This window comes from Suricata suricatta, chromosome 9 (assembly GCF_006229205.1).
Source record: "Suricata suricatta isolate VVHF042 chromosome 9, meerkat_22Aug2017_6uvM2_HiC, whole genome shotgun sequence".
In the NCBI taxonomy this organism is placed as follows: Eukaryota; Metazoa; Chordata; class Mammalia; order Carnivora; family Herpestidae; genus Suricata; species Suricata suricatta.
This window is the reverse complement of record NC_043708.1, coordinates 11,416,709-11,437,520: the sequence shown is the minus strand read 5'-3', so window position 1 is coordinate 11,437,520 and position 20,812 is coordinate 11,416,709. Positions and strand designations below refer to the sequence as shown.

General features: G+C 39.7%; 1 protein-coding gene across 3 annotated transcripts in view; it reads right to left on the bottom strand.

Annotated features, from left to right (window-relative positions):
- Positions 1–20,812, bottom strand: part of TC2N (tandem C2 domains, nuclear) — a 46,019-nt gene extending 25,207 nt beyond the window's left edge. For all 3 annotated transcript variants that reach the window (XM_029951499.1, XM_029951500.1, XM_029951501.1), the window contains exons 1-4: positions 20,757–20,812; positions 8,519–8,641; positions 6,957–7,190; positions 557–724 (exon numbers count right to left, since the gene is read on the bottom strand). In XM_029951499.1, coding sequence (XP_029807359.1) covers positions 557–724; positions 6,957–7,190; positions 8,519–8,585 — 469 coding nt within the window. In that variant the 5' untranslated portion in view covers positions 8,586–8,641; positions 20,757–20,812. The remainder of the gene's footprint in view (positions 1–556; positions 725–6,956; positions 7,191–8,518; positions 8,642–20,756) is intronic.

Sequence of the window (20,812 nt, the reverse complement as noted above, 5' to 3'; positions counted from 1 at the left end):
GTACTTGACCCTGAATTCAGTTGTTGAGGTAGCTATGTACAACATTAAAATCTTAAAAAGCAGGAGTTTATAAATCAGATATATACATTTATGCCAGTCTAAAATTGATACAAATATTAAACGGAGGAAGTTCTATCGTCATTTTCCATTTTCTTTCCTTATGCTTGTCATCTCATCACGAGTTTGTACATTTATCATTTTCACTGGATAGAAAAGGAAAGAAAAATCTAATAAAATACCTGTTGTAGAATTTCCCAATGGACAGAAGATGTATAAAATATAAAAATACTCTGAAAATGAACCTTTACAAAAAAGGACAGAGAAAATGGAATTGGGGAGTATCGGTGCACATAATTCATTAGTCTTTCCGTTTTTACAGGAGTCAGAGGCCACGGAGAGGTGCAATGTTTTTCACATCACTTCAGAAGCCTTGCTTTTCTCTTACTTTTTGTTCTTCATAGTGAGAATCACCTCTCCCAGGGTCTTAGATTTGATCTGATTTCTACATTGTTCAAGAGGAACACAAAAAGAAGACAACACAAACAATGTTTCATACCTGATCCATAGAGTCTCGCTGCTTCTGAGTGTGGTGGAAGGCGCCGGCTCAAGTCGGGTGAAATGTGCTGATACCTATAGCACGGGTTGTATATATCATAGCTGCCTCCATGCTGGGATGAACTGGAAAGTTCCACCTTTCGATCTCCAAAAGATGCTCTGGCAGATCCTGAAAGTAAACGTTTCTACAGTTTTACCCTTTTCTTGAAGTTATTAACTAACAGCTAGTGCGTCCAACGTAAGAGGAAGACAAAAAATCTTGCCTCAAGTATTACTAAATCACATGTGTTTGAGATACAAAAGAAAAGCCAAATCACACGTTTATTTATTGTGCTCTACACGAGCGTCCTGCTAGGGATCAGCCAGGAAACTGCTCTTGAGACAGTCTGGTAATTTCTCTTTTGCATCATGGCATTTCTCTTTGCCCTGTAAACAATGCTATATTTTTTTTATCTGAGTTTCCTTTTCTTTCTTTTTTTATGTTGGCTTATTTTTGAGAGACAGAGCATGAGTGGGGGAGGGGCAGAGAGAGAGGGAGACACAGAATCTGAAGCAGGCCCCAAGCTCCCAGCTGTCAGCACAGAGCCCGACAAGGGGCTCGAACCCACAACCCAGGAGATCATGAGCTGAGCCGAAGTCGAACCCTCAATCAGCTGAGCCACCTGGGCATCCCTGAGTTTCGTTTTATTTTTCTACTTGCACAAAGAACATCTTTCAAGTAAAAAGATGGTCATTGTTTGGCAAAGACAGAAAACACAAACTGGCCACATGCTGAGATACGCAGAGCAATTCTTTCAAAGGGGCCAAAATCTCAGAGTGTCCTCTAACCACGATAAAGTTAAAACCAACAGGATGATTAGAAAATATTTACACGGAAACAAAGGGCCTAGGATAACGAAGAATAAAGACGCTTGAAGAAGTAAAACAAAATGGAAAGATCTGTGCTACTCACTTTTAAGAACAGAACACTGGCACCCAATAAAATAAGACTCAGCAGGACAGAGACGCAGAATGAGACACTCATTTTACAGACATTAGGTTTACAATCAACGTGGCACTGAGTAAGAATGCAGAAAGAACAGCCTTTTCACTAAAAGGTGCTAAGCCAATGAGATATCGATACCGAAAAAAACAACAGCCTTCATCCCAACTAAAAGAAAATTCATATAATATTAATTGCATATGGACTGTGGATCTATATTAAATGTTAAAGGCAAAACCTCTACATTTCAGTCAACTTTTAAGAAAGTTTACACAGCCTTAGTGCAGGGAAGAACTTCGTAAGTGCAACACAGCAGTATCATAAAAAATGTTTTAATAAACTGAACATTAAAATTAAAATTTTCCATTTGATTGGGATCTTTGAAGAGAGTGAAGTGAACACCCACAGAATGGGAAAAGTATGTGCAACACATATAACGAACAAAGGGTTCATATCCAGAACCTATGAGGAACTCCCACAAATCGGTGAGAAAAAGGCCAGCCCAAATTGAAGTTGGCTATAAGCTCAAGGAAGCACTTCATAAGAGAGGCCATCCAAATAGCCAAAAACATGAGTGACGGCTCAATTTCATTAGTCATGAGGCAAATGCAAATTTAAACTCCCACGAGATTCCACTACAAACTCACCAGCATGGTTACAACAAAAAAGTCTGACAAAAGCAAGTGTTGACAAGAACGCGGTGCAATATGAACTGTCGTGCTCCTGCTGGAAGGGATGTAAACCGAGGCAACCACTGGGGGAAACAGCTCGGCAATCTCTACTAAGGCTGAGATCCATTAGGAGGTGATAGTGCCATCTGGGGACATGCACTCAACCAAAATGCCTGCACGTGTGCACCAAGAAACAACTAGAAGAACGCTCAGAGACATTAGTACCCATCATGGCCAAAAACCAGAAAAAACTCAAATGTCCATTAACAGTAAAATGAACCGTAGTCTATACTTACACACACAGAAACACGGCTTTTGTATGCCATACAGAAACATGACTGCATACCACGTAATTTAGAATAAATGAAAATAAATGTATTTTCTGTGCAGATATTAAAACTGAAGTTACTGACAATAATTTGAGTGAATCTCACAAAAATAATGTTGAATGAAAGAACCTATCATAAACAAAAGACTATATACTGAATATGTAATTTTATTTACATAAAGGTCAGGAAACACAAGAAACTAAACCATGACCTTGAAAGATATGTGCTTAGGTGGTAAAAAGTAAGGACAGCATGAAAGCCAAGAATTAGAACAGCTGAGACACTGAAAAGGGGGGTGATGGAAGCTTCTGGGCTTCTGGCGGCACATATTGTTTATCTGAGTGGTGACCATACACGTGTGTTGCTTTGTAATAAATCACTGAGCTACATATTTCTGTTTGGCTCCTTCTTTCTACATGTGCATATTTCACAACTTAGAAAGGGTGAAACAATAGATCAAGTTCCTTTCAAAGTTAAGAATCACACTGGAAATAATATAGAGACATAAAGTTTTTAAGAATTATTGCCATCTTTTAATTCTTTTTGTCCCATTTAAAATAGAACCCACAGTATAAACCAGTATTTTCTGAATTAAGCTAAACAATAAAACAGGTGGCTTCACATTGAGTTCAGGAAAAAAAGAAAAAGAAACTATGGGGTTATGAGGTGAGATCTTATCCTCACCGCAGTCCAAATAACGATGTGCACAGTCCAAACATAATACACAGGCCGAGGGGCGCCAGGAAAGGCGTTCCGATGCCAGAGAGCTGCGTAAGGAGTCTGTGCGCCTTCTAAGCTGACCCTTAGATCACTCAGCGCACAAACTCGGCTGCAAGTCTGTTTATGGTAACAAGCGTACACTGTCAAGAGTAGTGGTACCAAAAATGACTCACTACCTTTATAGGCTATACCTAAAAAGGAATATTCTGATTTCATTTTTCCTTAACAGAATTCCAATTTTCCCCTCAAAGAGTATACAGTGATATTATTTTTAAAGCTCAAGAGGAATCTTTCTCAATTTACAGAACCACAGTGCTATACAACGAAATGTAAAGTAACATTTACTTCACACCTCTCCAAACCTCTATTTAAAATTTCAGTACTTATTCAAGATGCATTCTCTTAACGGGTGGGTAGATAGATAGGAGACAACGCAAGCACGGTAAGATGCTAATGATAGAATCTCTGTGTTACAAAGCAGGAAGCTATGGCTGTCATCAGATACATCACTAAGTAAGAAATCAAACAAAACACATTTCAAATACTTGAAACAGCATTTCAGTCATTACTGACAGTGGTCTGCCCTGTCTTCTTCTCAAAATTTCCTGGCCAGCCCATCACTCACAGGCACATACATATACAACCTGTGCATGTCCGACTTCTATAATTAGGCACCAAGAATACTTTCTTGACTCTAATAATTTTCTCTCCAATTATGATACAAATTAGATGGCTTTACCACACCTGCACTGAGCCTATGATTTAAATGTAAACCAATTTCCCATCCATTCAAAACAAAAAGCAATGTTTTCTAGAGATTTAATGAAAATGAAAAGACAAAAGAAAAACCATCACATATTGCTAAATCGGTATTTCTTATTTTTATTATGAAAATAATACATAAAATGCCCTAAATACAAAGAATACAAAATGTCTTACATAAATGACTGTATGTCTACAGATTTATACTACGGGGCCATTAAAAAGCAATAGTATGAAAACATGTTGACATTGTGTGGTGGGACTAAAACAGATGACAAAACTGTTTATGTGGTTTAATCCCAATGCTGTTAACAAGAACAAGAAAAAGAGAAAGACCAATTATCAAGATACCGTGTGACCAAATCTTTTAAACACTGTTTGTGAGAGACACTACCGATGTGTGCAAAACCAGGTGGTGGGCCAGACACGGTTCCTCTTTCCTTGTTTCTCTAAAAGAAAACAAGAATGCACGGATGGAGGACGGGTAGGCGGATGGATGGATGGATGGGAGGAAGGGAGGGAGGAAAGAAGGGAGGGGGGAAAGGTGGGGAGGGAAGATAGATCACTCCTATCAAACCTGACTCTCCTGTAGACAACAGCACACTGTAGACCAAAAACAAAATGAACGACCCTGCAGGGACTGGACAGCGATCAGAAGCAGTGCAGATTCTGGAGAGCACTGACTCTTAGAAGAAACGGAACGGGCATTAGCCTACGGGCAAGGCAAAGTTGGTGTTGCACAGGGAGGATAAGTTCCAACAGAAAAATCCACACTCTTTCTGGCCTGAAGAATCAGAGGGCAGAGCGTTCAGAGCAACCACAGCTGCTAGAAAGCAAGGTGGGAATCTTGGAAAGGAGAAAGCTCTAAATTCTGTGAATACAGTCTGCTCAAATATCTGGCTGAGCCACACATATGTGGGACAGACCCCAACTAAGGATACATGGGGCACCTGGGTGGCTCAGTCGGTTGAGCATCTGACTGTGGCTCAAGTTATGACCTTGCACTCATGGGTTCAAGCCCCGGCGTCTGGGTCTGCGCTGACAGCTCAGAGCCTGGGGCATGCTTCGGATTCTCTCTCTCCCTCTCTTTAAAAATAATATTTTTAAAAAAATACAAAGACTAGGCGAAGAGCTGCCACCAAAGACACAGAATTTGTAGCATAATCACCTGGTTAAAAAAAAAAAAATCCTCTCATCTCAGAGTAATCTAACAGATTCTAAAGTGTTTATAACACAACATTCAACATCCAGAGTACAATCCAAGATTACTCCATACACAAATGAAACACGAAAAGGTGACCCATTTTCACAAAATAAAAGAAAAACCACAGAATCCACACTTAGGTGACTCATATGTTAGAATTAGCAGACACAGATGCTAAAGTCCAAAGACATAATAGAAAATAGGCTCACAATAAGGAAAAAAAAGAAATCGCAGCAAAGGAATAGAATCTACAAAAAAGAACCAAATGTAAATTCAACAACTGAAAAATAGGTCTAAAATAAAATTCACTGGATGAGCTTAACAGCTGCATGGAAATGACAGAGGAAAGAGATAGTGAACTTGACAATGGATAATATCCATTCTTAAGGGGGGGGGGCGTTGAACAGCAAAATAGAAGTCTCAGAAGCACATAAAACAATATAAAAAGGTCCAACATGGGCCTAACTGGAATCCCAAAATGAGAAGACAACAAGGATGGGGGCTCCTGGGGGGCTTAGTCGGTTGAGCTTCCAGCTTCGGCTCAGGTCATAATCTCGCAGTTCGTGGATTTGAGCTCTGCGTCGGGCTCTGTGCTGACAGCTAGCTCAGAGCCTGGAGCCTGCTTCAGATTTCGTGTCTCCCCCCCAACCCCTTCTCATTCTCTGCTTCTATCTCTCAAAAATGGATAAATGTTAAAAATAAATTTTTTTAAGAAGAGAAAAAAGGATGGGGCAGAAACGACTATTTGGAAAAATATTCCAGATTTTCATAGGAGTCTGGATTACACTGTTATATGCATTTGTCCAAACTCAACAAATACAAACTTAAAACTTAGGTAGTTCATTATGTATAAGGTTTATATCAAAATATGAAAACTATAAACGGATACTGAACTCTAATAAATTATATATATGCTTAAATATTTGGAAGTATATTAATGTCTGCAATTTACTTTGAAATGTGTTCTTCACCCACCCCCTACTCAAAAAGAATTAATAATGGAGAGAGGAATCAATAGACATGTGATTAATTTTGGTAAAATATTAATAATAGATTCTACGTGGTGGACATTCACCATTATATTCTTTCAACTTTTCTGTATGTTTGAAATGTTTCATAATAAAACTTTGAGGGGAGGGGGAACACTGTGACAGTGTTTCCATAGACTGAAGTAAATTATTTTTAAAATACAATGTCGTTTCTTCGTATCATTACTCTCGTGGCCTCTAACAACATGAACCAAAATCTACCCAATGACTCTGTCTCATTCAAGTGACTATTGAGACTGGATCACGCCGCGTAGTGGTAAAGAAAGGTGACTTCATTGCTTCCTTTCTTCTCTTCGCACCAAATTTTAGAAGGTGGTAAATATGAACTATCCTCAGAGAAAAAAAATTTAAGAATGCTTTCTATATTTACTGATCAAAAAAACACCAAGTTCCTCATTTTCTTTCCAGACATGTGACAGGTAACCGAGATATTACATGATTCCTTTAAAAAAAAGGCCACATCTACACACAGATGTGTTGACAATGATCAGATTTCATAATGAGATCTTTCAAAAATATTATACGTTAAGTTCCTCTACAGGAAGAATAAAACAAGACGTAGAAACAAAATGTAAAATTTATTTATAAAAGAATTTTATATCTTTAAACATATGAAAGAGGGAAATAACAGAAACAATAAACGCTACATGTTGATTTTTTAAATCCTGCCATTTTATTGTTTACCTTCGAGTTCTTCCAGATGTGAAGGAGTCCCTTGGACCCTGGGCTGAATATAAGATAACTTAAACTTGGGCACCACAAAGGGTACCTCTCTGCCATCAGACGGTAATTTGGAAAGTAAATAGTCCTCAGTACAGCCGACCTGGGGCTTTACCGAAACAGCAGTCAATGGAGGGGCGCACACAGTGCTGCTCCGACATTCTGAGGCTGCGGCTTTAAAGTCTCGTTCTGTGGACACTGCATGTAACAGGAGACAGAACAAAAGAAAACTCTCAAATATGAATGTAGAGTTACATATAATAATCTAAAGTTAGCATGCTCTGGTACTTAATCTCCTAGGAGAAACCGCTGATAGAGAATCTACTACTTCTAGGTTCTGTCAAGCACTTTTGGAATCTACATCAATTCTGTCCAAGCAATATTTGCAAAATTAATATGTTATTGTCAAAGTATATTAACTTATCATAATGGTAAAAGCAGTTTTTAAAGAAACTCATTCCCACAAAAAGACTTCACAGATGGAAAACAAGTTTATTCTGTATTTAATTCCACAATACTTTCGAGTAGAAGCCAGGCATTCAAAAATACTGCCAATGAAGCAATTCTTATTCTCAGTACTGGTGGTTAGTGTCACTCTTAAATATATAAAGCAATTCTGAAAAGAAGTTAAAGGTCTCCCAGGTCTACGAAAATCTTTACTGAATCACAAAGTAAAATGTATTTTTAGCATACAATAACAACTCTCTGTGTTCGCTTCTGTGACCTAATTTGTCCTTTGTCTCAAATCATATGTTTCCTAAGCGGGTCACTTAGGCTGGGGAGGTGAGGGACACCCAGTACTGTCTGCCGACTGAATGAAAGCACAACCACTACCATGAAGGAATTTATGAAATGTTTTAAGGCAAAAAGAAGCCTTCCTCTCAAAGGTACTAGGGAGCTGTGCTCCAGACAACGAAATACAAGAGAAAGCCCAAGGAAAATAAAGTTCCAGTCATAACTCTGAAGAAGCGAGGAGACCACTGACTAGAAAGGGAAATCTCGAGAAGCCCTTCGTAAGTATGGGGTCTTGATGAAATAATGGGTCTCTTCTCCATTAGTCATTCATTTGTGAAAGGCTTCTTTTAATGCGCTGTCACAAATCAGAAATTGTCTTTATTCAAATTAAAACACCTGCCGCGGTGCATTGTCCCCAAGCGCACCCAACGCTTCTCCTCTCTCCCTGCCTTTGCCTGTGCCATTTCATCCACCTACGAATCCTCACGTCCACTCTTCACCTTCTCGTACCTTCTTCCCACGCTGTGGCGGAAGTCCTCTTCAGGCTCCCACACCGAATGCCATCCTCACAGGGGTGATGTCCCAGGGTGTCCGTCCGCTGGGTTGACTTTCTCCCTTTCTCCCCCTTAGGTCCCAGGGTACTTTATTACCTACCCGGAGTGCCTCATATTTATGTCTGCCTCCCCCATGAAGTCAGGAAATATTTCTCGCTTATCTTTATATTATAAAATGCCACAAAGAAAAAGGACATTAAATAACTGTTTGTTGATGTAAAAAGAAGTCAAACTCACAATTGTGCTTTTCTGTTTCACCATAGAAACATCCTCTACAGCAGCTCTTTATAAATTCTGTTGCCATTACATACAATTTCCAGCAGTCGGCAATTGATACAAACTTCCAATTTTAATACCTATCTGTTGGTAGAACAGGAAAACAAGTTATGATCAGGCTTAGTGTGTTAGGTATCACTATATAAATCATATTATCGATGTCTTTCTAAGATGTAAGGAGGAAAACAAAGCAAAAATGTTTCAAGGAAGATAGATCTTATCTTATAAATAATTTTATATAAGCTAGGATTCTCATAAGTTATTAATTAAAATGACATGCTCAAAAATCACTAAATGAACAATCTCAATGTTAAGCCTGAAAAAAAAGAAAAATTCCACTCCCAGTGTTTTGTTTTGTTTTGTTTTTCTGCCAGGTATACTCAAATCCATGGCCAAGCAAAATTTGCAAGAAAATATAGCACTCATAAAAGTTTGAGAAAAGTTTCACTTCCTCCAAATCAATTCTTCTGGTAATCCAAAGGTCCTATAAATGGGGCCAATATACAACTTCATACTTTTAAGTTGGTTTAACATTTATAATTACACCAACAGAAAAAGATGTCTCAAACACTGTATTCCACACCCACACACAGATACCAACTAACTAAACCACATAAAACATAAGCTGGAAATAACAGGAGTCTGTCTTATTTTTTTAAGATTTTAAGTAATATCTACACCCAATGTGGGACTTGAATTTACAACCCCAAGATCAAGAGTCAGCCCTGGGAGTCTGTTTTAAATTTACCAGGAACATAAAATTGTATGGGAACTTTATATCCAACTGCCCACCTTGGGCTCACTGACTTTATTGCAAATGCACTCCTTCCATTTATGCCTAAACTCTGCACGTTTTTCACGGGAAATTCCAAATGGACACTAAATATGATAAAATGATGCAAGAAAATCCCTATCACCGAGACTAAAGAGTTACCAGCTCAGCAAATCTTCATTCATATCTACCTTCGCACCTCCATTTCTGAGATCTGTAAGTAACAAATCTTCTGACTTGACTTCCTTTGTGTGGGTGTACAGAAAACTGTGCCTTCAAGCAAAACAGCCCCCGGGGGTTTTCATTTCCCCGGAGTGGGACCTCTGATGATGAGGGAACTGATCGCAGACCCCTGCGGGTGGCTTTGTACCTCCCCATTCAGAACGCCTTAATCTGCATATTCTCAATGCAATGTGCTAGCTCCCACTTCCAAATACAGACACCAACACAGGATTTGTTAAAATGCTAGACGTTTGCCAATCCAGATAGAAATGTATCTCATGTTGTTTTAATTTGCATCTTATACATGAGGTTGGGCCCCTTTCATACAAGGCTAATCTGTATTTGTTTCTATGAACTCAATGTTCATTATCGTTTTTGCCCATCTTTCTATAAAGCTATTGGTCCTTTTCTGCCTCAGTTTTAGAGGATTTTTATACAGTTGAAAGATTAATGCATTATCCATGACATAAGTCACAAACATTCTTCCAGTCTGTCCTTGTCTTTTTACAGTATTTTCTGCTGAGGGAGAGAGAGAATGTGTGTGTATATATACAGATATATACATAAAAACATATGAATGTATGAATATACACATACATAGTTACAGTTACCTATGTTTTCCCTTTCTGCTTCTGGGTTTGGAGTCACAGAAAATATTTCCTCATACATAGGGCATAAAAGAGTTTATCCATGGTTTTTTCTATTACTTAATATGGTGTTACTTTCTACACTAACACCGCAGTGTACAGCAGGAGAAGTAGATTCAATTCTACCTTTCCCAATTGGCTATTCTAGTATCATAAACACCATTTATTTAAAATTCCGTATTTTCTCCAATGATTTTAGAATGCTGCCCTTATTATAGACTAAATTTCCACATACAATTGAGATATTTCTGTTTTCTATTCTCTTCAACTAGACTGTCTTTTCCTGTACCACATTTTAAAATGATGGGGTGCCTGGGTGGCTCAGTCAGTTAAGTGTCCAACTTCAGCTCAGGTCATGATCTCACGGTTTGTGGGTTCGAGTTCTGTGTCAGGCTCTGTGCTCACAGTTCAGAGCCTGGAGCCTGCTTCAGATTCTCTCCCTCTCTCTCTCTCTCTCAAAAATAAACAAACATTAAAAAATAATAAATAAATAAAATGATAATGGCCTATAATAATATGCTCTCATATACAGCAGGGCTGGCCCCCCAACCTTACTGCTCTTCAATTTCAAGGTTTTTCCAACTTTCCTTACTTTTCTAGGCTTACTAATGAACTTTGAATCCTGTCCTTAGCCCCAGGAGGAAAAATATAATGGTACTTTTGTTGGGATTCTGTTATATTTATAAATGACTTTAGAAAAAAACCCTGACATTCTTAAGATGCTGTGTACGCCTACCCAGAACATTCGTTCCACTCTGTGTCTGTATTTTGGGGAATTTCTGTAGTTTTTCTCAAATAAATGCAGAATTTTCCTGTTAAGTGTATGCCTTTAAAATTCTTTTTAAGATTTATTCATTTTTCAGAGGCAGAGCATGAGTGGGGGAGGGGAAGAGAGAGAGGGAGACACAGAATCCGAAGCAAGCTCCAGGCTCTGATATGTGAGCACAGAGCCCGACGCGGGGCTTGAACTCACACACTGTGAGATCATGACCTGAGCTGAAGTTGGAAGTTTAACCAACTGAACCACGCCGGCACCCCAACTGTATGCCTTTAAAACCTGTTTGGCTATCAGGAATGGCACCTTTACTTCCATTACATCCTGTAACTAATTTGTTTTAAAAATTGATACATTTTCAAAATCATTTTTAGCCCTAGTTTAAAGGATGCATTCCTTGACCACTCAGACCATACTGATTTCTCTCATTTCTAAACATCCAGTGAACTTTAAATATATACATATATAATTTTATATATATCTACATTTATATAGATAGATATTCTTGACATGTATGATGCTTGTTCTCTCTCCCCTTCTAAAATATAATCTTTTCAGAAACAATATTCTACTCACCCTGTATGAGACTGGGAATAGTAGAAACTCAGCATATATATAGTTGATCGATAAGGGAACAAAGTGTAACTACCTCATATAAAAACTCCTAACAAACTCATCAAACCACATTTCTGACCCCAGCCAGCCTGCAAATATTTAACATTAATCACGAAAGGACTGTAGGTGGACTGGTTAAAAACCATTACTACTTCTGGGGGAAAGGTCCTCAAAGTTGATGGCCTTGAGTCATCCAAGATGAACTGGGGACTATGGGGGAGGGGTGCAGAAAAGGAAGCAAGTTTCTGTGAATAAGAATAAGACGGTTAGATGGGACCTGGGTGGCCGACTCTTGATTTCAGCTCAGGTCAGGATCTCATGATTCATGAGATCGACTTCCGTATTGGGCTCTGCACCGACAGCATGGAGCCTGCCTGGCAGTCTCTCTCCATCTCTCTCTGCCTCTCCCCAGCTCATGTTCTCGTTCTCGCTCTCTCTCTCAAAAACAAATAAATAAAAACTTAGAAAAAGAAGGCAGACGGAGTTTGCCTGACAGACTAGCGGAGAGCAGAGAGGTGCACACGGAGACCACAGACCTCAGCACAGCCCAGCCCAGCAGTCAGCAGGGCCCTGCTCAGAGCACGCATGCATGCAAACTGCACAAGACAGGGCAAAGACCACCAGAAGAGATTACAAAAACCACACCGTCACTCGTCAAGGTCGGGTTTCATGCCTGTCCCCACCAACCAAACTGGGATAACCTCGTAATTCACAGGATACTGGGTAGAATACTCAGAAGGCTCTTGCTCTGTGAGGCCATAAACAGCCCTAACTGAATGCTAGTCTGCTAGTCTGCATTATAGTATCTGAGGTAGAAAACACACCAACAAATTAAAAAAGCAAGACTCAAACAGATCAAACCATTTTCAAAAAAACTAGTCCCAGGGTGCCTGGGTGGTGGCTCAGTTGGCTACGCATCCAATGACCAGCTCAGGTCGTGATCTCACCATTCATGAGTTAGAGCCCCACATTGGGCTCTCTGCAGTATGCACAGAGCCCACTTCAGATTCTCTGCCCCCATCTCTCTCTCTGTCCTTCCCCCACTGGTTCTCTCTTTCAAAATAAATAAGTAAACAAATAAATATTCCCAAAGCAAAAAAATACTTCTATATCAAACACATAAAGCAAAATTCACAATATCTGGCATCTGAAAAAAAAATGACCAAACATGCAAAAAAAAAAAAAAAATACTGGGAAAAATCAACCAACTGGAACAACCCAGAAATACATGGACATTAAGAATATTAAAACATTTCTCACACTATAGGTTCAAAAAGTTAAGAAGTGACATGAAAGATACAAAAAGGATGCAACTTTTAAAGATGAAAATTGCATCTGAGGTAGAAAATACACTGGATGGGATTAATAGCAGATTAGATATTGCAAAAGATGAATGAACAGTGCAGGTAAAGAAACCATCCAGGGACACCTGGGTGGCTCAGTTGGTTAAGTGACCAACTTTGGCTCAGGTCATGGTCTCATGGTTCATGGGTTCAAGCCTCACGTCGGGCTCCGTGCTGACAGCTCAGAGCCTGGAGCCTGCTTCAGATTCTGTGTCTCTCTCTCTGCCCCTTCACCTGCTCATGTTCTCTATCTCAAAAATAAACAAACATTAAAAATTTTAAAAAGAAACTATCCAATATGAAACAGAGAAAAAGAACAAAGACAAAATAAAAAGAGCATCTGTGACCCAGGAAATGATTTCCGGCAGCCTAAAATACATGTACTTGAAGTCCATGAAGGAGGGGGTGAGGCAGAAAAAGTATTTGAAGAAATAATACCAAAAATTTTCAAATTTGATAACTACCAGCCACAGATCTAAGAACCTCAACAAACACTAAGCATGGGACATATGAAGAAAACTGGGCCAAGACACATCACAATACATGGCTCAGAGCCAGTGATAAAGAGGAAATCTCAAAAGCAGCTGGAACAAAGGAAGAACTTGTCTTTTTTTTCATTCAATATAGCCCATCATAGTTTTGTTTGTTTTCTGAGAGAGGGGACGTGCAGGAGAGAGGGGCGGAGGGTGAGAGAGAACCCCAAGCAGGCTCCGAGCTTCCTGCACAAAGCCTGATGCATCGCTGGACCCCCCGACTGTGAGATCGTGACCCGAGCCCAAAATCAAGAGATGCTTAACTGACTGAGCCCCCCAGGTGCCCTGAGCCCATCCTACTTACTTCAACAATCCATGTCTAGTAAATCCAGTATGTAAGCTTTTGTAAGTTTACTTCTTATTATCTGTTGTTTCTGCTGATTCTTGTTCAGGCTGTCTTATTTCCTGTGCACTTGGTTATCGTTGACAAATTTTTCAATGACCTTGAAGCTTTATTCATAAAACTTTTTAAGGCCAAAGATTAAAATACACTCCCACAGAGCATATCTGAATTTGCTTACCATACGATTTTAAATTCTTACCTTGACATAGAACCCAATTTAAAAATGGGCAAAGGATGTGAATAGACTCTCCAAAGAAGACAGACTGATAAATGGCCAAAAACAACATGAAAAAAAAGGTGCTTCATATCAGCAGTCACGGAAAATGCAAATCAAAACCACAGTGGGAGACCAATCCACACACACTTGAGGATGGATACAATCAAAAAGACAGACAAAAAACAAGTGTTGGCAAAGATCGCGAGAAACCAGAACGCTCATCGATCACTGGTGAGAATGAAAAATGATGTGGCTGCTTTGGAAAATGGTTCGGCAGTTCCTCAAAAACTTAACCATGGAATTACCATACGACCCAAAAATTCTACTCCTTAGGTAAATACACCTATGAGAATGAAAAATATACTTCCATGCAAAAATTGTACACAAATGTTCACAGCAGCGTTATTCATAATAGCCAAAAAGTGGATACAACCCAAACGTGTCTTGATGAACAAATAGAAAAACAAAAACAAAATACGGTGTGTCCACACCATGGAATCTTACTCAGCCATTAAAAGGAATGAAGTATGGATTCGTGTTACCACATAAATAAGCCGTGAAAACACGCTAGGTGAAAAAGGCAAGACACAAAAGGCCACGTACTGTATAATTTCATTTACATGAAATGCCCATAATAAGCAAATCCATAGAAACAGAGAATGCATTAGTGATTTCCAGGGGTCGGGGGGGAAGGGGGAAACGAGGAGTGACTGCTAATGGGCACAGGGTTCTTTCTGGGGAGAAAAATTACTAGAATTAGTGGTGATGGTTGTGCAACATTGTGAACATATGAAAAACCACTTAACGGTACCCTTGAAAAGAGTGAATTTTATGGTGCGTGAATTATATCTAAAGAAAAATAAGACATAAAAAATTACATCTTAGAATTGGTTTTGGACCACCAAGGTGATGTGAGTCACCCCTCTACCACCATCCATGGCTCTAACTTCCCAAGAACAGGTTTCCTTCCCGTTTTACTTGGCATCAAGGTAACTTTCCTTGTGGATCCCTAAAAGAGGTAGAGTGAGTTTTAGTCCTTGAGGCCACAGACCTTTGAGATTTCCAGAACTAGAGGCAGAGAGTCTCCTGTTAGTTTACCTTGAATGAGCCTTAGGGTGACTTCTAACTCTGCCTCCTGTCTGCAAATCCACCAAGTTTTTAATCAAATCGAATCAAGTTCTCCAGTTTAGCAAATGCACTCAAAGCAAGTAAGAATTAAAGGCTCCTTTAGTCTCCAATTTTCAGCTTTCTCTTCTATTTTGGCAATTTAATTCCTAAGTACCCTTTAAAATTTTTAAATACAGCACTCTTAGCTATTTTCGGTGTGAAGGTTTTTCCAAATATCTTAACTATATTCCCAAAATGAAAATCCTCTATTTACTTTTCAAGCTAAAATGAACTCTAGTGAGTTAAGACAGGATCTGCACAAAGGCAGCCTGATAGAGTCTACACTAAAGTCGCTTCAGTATTCCTCTGACTTCAGTTGATTACAGTAGATATTTAAGATTAAAAATATATTCCAGTGAAAAGTTTACTTTAGAAAAAAATTAATTTGAGGGGGAGTCTAGTTTTAAAAGAATTATAAGTAGGTGCCTCCTGGTCTTAGGTATCAAGGGTCTTTACACAATTAAAGTAAATAAGATTGCAGCAAGAATACACAAAGAAACCGAAGAAGGATTAGTCCATAAACATATGCAAACATATATGGAAACTGGGCATAGGATACTTATAGATCCCTAAGAGAAAAACCAGAAGGTTCAATAAACAATGCTAGGAAAAAATAATTACTCGTCCGGAAAATAAATGAAATTGGATCCTGACTTCACATCACACAAAAATCAATCACACATGGATTAAAGACATAAATACAAAAGGCAATATTATTTTAAAGCTTTCAGAAGAAAACATAAGACTATCTCTTTATAACGTCAAGGAAGAGAAAAATGTGTTAAACAAGATGCCAAGGGGCACCTGGGTGGCTCAGTTGGTTATGTGTCCAACTCTTGATTTCGGCTCAGGTCATGAGACTGAGCCATGCTTGGGGCTCCGCACTGAATGTACAGCCTACTTGGGATTCTCTCTCTGTCTCTCTGCCCCACCCCCACTCGCATGCATATACTCTCTCAAAATAAATACACACTAAAAGTAAAAAGCCAAAGCTTAAAAAAAAGTGCCAAAAGCATCCAGCATAAAGGCAAAGTCTGACACACGCAGCGACACTAAACTATAGAATGCATCTATCAAAAACCATATAAAGTAAAAGACAAGCCACTAGCTGGGGAAAAGTTATTTACCACGTGCATAAGTGGTAAGACTCAGCACCATAAATAAATAAACCTCTAGAAGTGGATTTTTTAAAGTCAAAAAAAATAAGCAAAAGACACAAATAGAAATACAGATTTGTGGAAGATCTGACATCATCAGTAATTAAGGAAATGTAAATTAAATTTCCAATGGAGTATCATTTCTCACCTACCAGACTGTTGAAAAGAAACAATACAGGTAATTACAAATGTTGTACAAATGTCTCAATGTTGAGGAAGGGAACAAAATGAACCTTTAACACACTATCTGTGGAATTATAAACTGGTATAACCACTTTGTAAAACAATTCAGAACGGGGGCACCTGGGTGGCTCAGTCGGATAAGTGTCCAGCTCTTGGTTTCAGCTCAGGTCATGAACTCAACCTTTCGTGAGCCAGATCCGAGTCCGTCAGTGCAGACAGACTACACTGTCAGAGTAGAGCCTGCCTAGGATTCCCTGTCTCTCTCTCAAGGGAAAAAAAAAAAATCCAGTATGTTCTAGCAAGTCTGAAGATTCACAACACCACTCCTAGGCAAAGAGACACGTGTTACAATGGCCATCACAAAACAGCTTTTGGTGGCAAAGAGTGAAAATTAAATTTTAAAAATGATAATAAAATGGAAAATGTGCCCAAACATCCACCAACAGGAAGATGGGTAAAGGGTGGTAGAGTCATAAAATGGAATGATAAAGAGCAACATCAATGAATCTCATAAATACAATGTTGTACCAAAAGAAAGGCATGGAATATACAAAACCCATTATTTATGAATACATACGTACGCAGTAAAACTATACAGAAAATCAAGCAGCATGGAAAGAGAGAGACACAATCAAGGCTTTGAAAAATCTTCCTAAGTATTATTTCTAAAGCATGATACGAGTTCAAGGGCATTTATTTTCTTTGTATTCTCTAAATCTACAGATGTGTCAAAAGTACTATTTTGTACACATGAAATAATTTCTCATTTAAAAATTAAGTAAACGCATGGTTGTGGTAGAAAACATGAAAAATACAGAAAACCGTATGAAGAAAATTAAAATTATCAATAATCCCATCACCCTGAGATAACCACAGTATTTAAAAGAAAAAATATATTTAGTGTCTTCTTCCACTATTAAAAAAATTTGTTTAATGTTTATTTATTATCGAGAGACAGAGACAGAGAATGAGCATTGGAGAGGCAGAGAGAGAGGGGAAGACACAATCTGAAGCAGGCTCCAGGCTCTGAGCTGTCAGCACAGAGCCCGACACGGGGCTTGAACCCATGAACCGTGAGATCATGACCTGAGCCGAAGTCAGATGCTTAACCGACTAAGCCACCCAGGGGTCCCTCCACTATTTTCATTTACTTTTTTTTGTCATACAGCTTTATTGAGGTACTTACAGTAAATCATACATATTTAAAATGTATAATTACATGAGTGAAACATGTATACATTGGTGAAAGCATCTTCACAATCAAGAAAACGAAGGGGCACCTGGGTGGCTCAGTCAGTTATGCATCCAGCTCTTGATTTCGGCTCAGGTCATGATCTCATCATTCATGAGATGGAGCCCTGTGTGGGGCTCCACTCTGACAGCTCAGAGCCTGCTTGGGATTCTCTCTCTCCCACCCCCATCCCCATCCTCTCTCTCAAAACAAACAAACAAACAAACAAACAAAACAAAACGAATACTCACCATCCCCAAAAGTTTCCTCACACCCTTTTCCAACCCACCTCTCCTTACTTTCCTTTGCACCCATCCTCTGTTTTCTGCTGCTTTAGGCTAGTTTGCATTTTCTAGAAATTTTGTCAGGGTTGAACATACTTTATGCATATGTCACACTTTTCGCTGAAACTGCCGAAAGTTTTCCAACATGGTTTACCAATTTACACTTCCACCAGCAGAGTGCAAGAGTTCCAGGCACTCCATACCCTTAGCAACACGGGACTATTGGCCTTTTCCAATTTCATATTCCCCAGGTGAATACACATAAAATGACTCGCCTGAATGGCAACCAAAAAATTAAACTTCAATGGTGACCAAGTGACATTCATAAAGAAATTTTCATATCAGAGCATTTTCCCTTGAATGCATGTTAATAACTGAAACAAAGCCCTTGGTGTATGCCTCATGAATTCTGATTTTTTTAAAAAATGTCTGATTCCACATAAGAGATTTAGAAGAATCACTGAAATACATAAGAAGGAATCACACGACTTAAATGTAACCTGGGAGTATCAGAGTAAGGCAACTCAGGTGAAATACAATCCAACAGTTGGTGAACGTGTGACTTTAACACTGGTAACACCTGAACCCAAGAGACCAAACTACCACTAAGATAGTGATCATAATTTGAACCAGGGAAGATGAAAATCTTTCTTACAATAGTTCTATTCAGTCTGCACAGCTACTCGCTCTCAGCTCTGCTACTTAACCATGAGAGAGGAAGAAGGCTGTGAGATGCACTTGAACATGAAGGTATTCAAAATTGTCCTTATCTGCTTTCCAAACGGGCTATAAACTCCCCTCTGCCACCCTGTAACTTCTCCTTCTAATCTTTGTCTCTCTCCCCTCTGCCACCCTGTAACTTCTCCTTCTAATCTTTGTCTCTCTCCCCTCTGCCACCCTGTAACTTCTCCTTCTAATCTTTGTCTCTCAAAATTAGGACGCTACACTCCTTATCTTTATTTCTTCATTCTCTATTTACTCCTCAAATTCATTCATATCTGGCCTCCATCCTTATCACGTTACTTACATTGTGTTTGCTGAGGTCGATGACCTCCTCCTATCCTAACTACCCAAAGCCAAGAGATATTTAATCAGAGCCTATCTTCCAGATCCTTTTGACTCATCTGACTGAGATAAATTTCTCTCCTGATTAAAACTCTTTCCTCTCTCAGCTTCTATGCACCACTACTTGCTAGATTTTTCTCCCACCATCTGTTAGATTTTCTTCCTTTCCTGAATTCTCCTCACTCTCCATGGCTGTTTCCATACACCAGTTCAATGTTGGTGTTTCCCATCCTTGGTCTTCTTTTCTTGCTGTTCTTACTGGAATGATTTCTTCCACTCTCACAGGACTGACCACACAAATCTATGATGCTTCCAACATTTACAACTCTTATCCTGACTACAGAAAATCCCAATACTACACAGGTCTGCCAGATGGCCTCCGAGAATCACTGCTACTCTCTCAACCTGAATTAATTAATCTCTCAGTTTGTTAGCTTTATTCTAATTCAAGTGGAGCCAATAAAATACAAGAGATACTTTTGAAATATTTGTCTTGAAGGGCTTAAAGAAACACCAATTATTATGAAGACTTTCCTCCAGTTATGAAGGTAACTGATAGTAACAAAAAAACTACAAAACACAAGATATAAGAGGCAAACCCCTCCAACTCCAGGTCTCAAAAAAGCAATATTAACATTGCCTTCCAGAAAACGCTATTTTTAACCACAATGAAGCTACATATCAAAATATCAAGTTGGCAAATAGTAAGTGTTGTTGGTAACACTTAGTATTTTCCAGGCTACTTTTTACGATACTAATCAGAAATTTAGAAAAAAAAAAAAAAAAACTCTACTACATGCCTACCTGGAGTGAAAGTCTGAATAATATTCTAAAAACCGAAGCAATCCTTTTACATGCTGTAGTTTTAAGTATTCCAAAGGAATCTGTTTTGGGCTTGGCATCTAACTTGCCTATACCTGGACTTCTTTCTGTGTGCAACATACCCCACAAAGCAGCCATTCTATTTTCCTTTATTTAAAGGAAACCACAGCAAAGAAGGAGGAGGAAAAACAAAAAACTAGAAGAGACAGACGCCAAATCTAAAATCAAGCTGAGTGTATAATTCGTGTTTTGCAAAAAACCATAGGGAAGTGACATTTCAATACCCCCTCTCGGCTTCTACAAGTTTCAAAAACGTCACAGATTAAAGACACTCTGCTAATCGGTTCGTGTCGGACTCTCCAGGCAAGTAAGTTCGCTTCCCTCTTTGCCCAGAGCCCACCTGCGCGGGGCAGAGAGCGGGGTGCGGGCTGGGACTCCCTTCCCTCCCGTCCGGGGGGTGTCCCACCGAGCAGACCCGGCCCCACCCCCACCCCGAGTCACTGCGCCCCCTCCCCGCCCAGGCCGCAGTGAGCTCGGCTGTCGGGGGACCCCAGACCTCCCCGAGGGCTCTGGAGAGCAGGTGTCGCTGAGGAGACTCGGGAACAGAACCGTCCCCGCCCCTCCCCCCCGAACCTCTAAGCAAGGCGACATTTCTAGAGTGAAAGGAGACGAAAAACCTTACAGAACAGCAAGCTCAGGGAGACTGGGGCAGGGGCGCCTCCCGCGCTCCTCGGGCCCCACCTGGGGGCCCCCCCGACATCGGCTGCTCGAGGCCCGCGCCCACGCTGCGCGCCCGGGAGCAGCCCCCCCCTCACCGGCGCACCTGAGGCCAAGGCGTCCTCCCCGCCCGAGACCTGCCGCCCGGCCGCCCCGCACGGG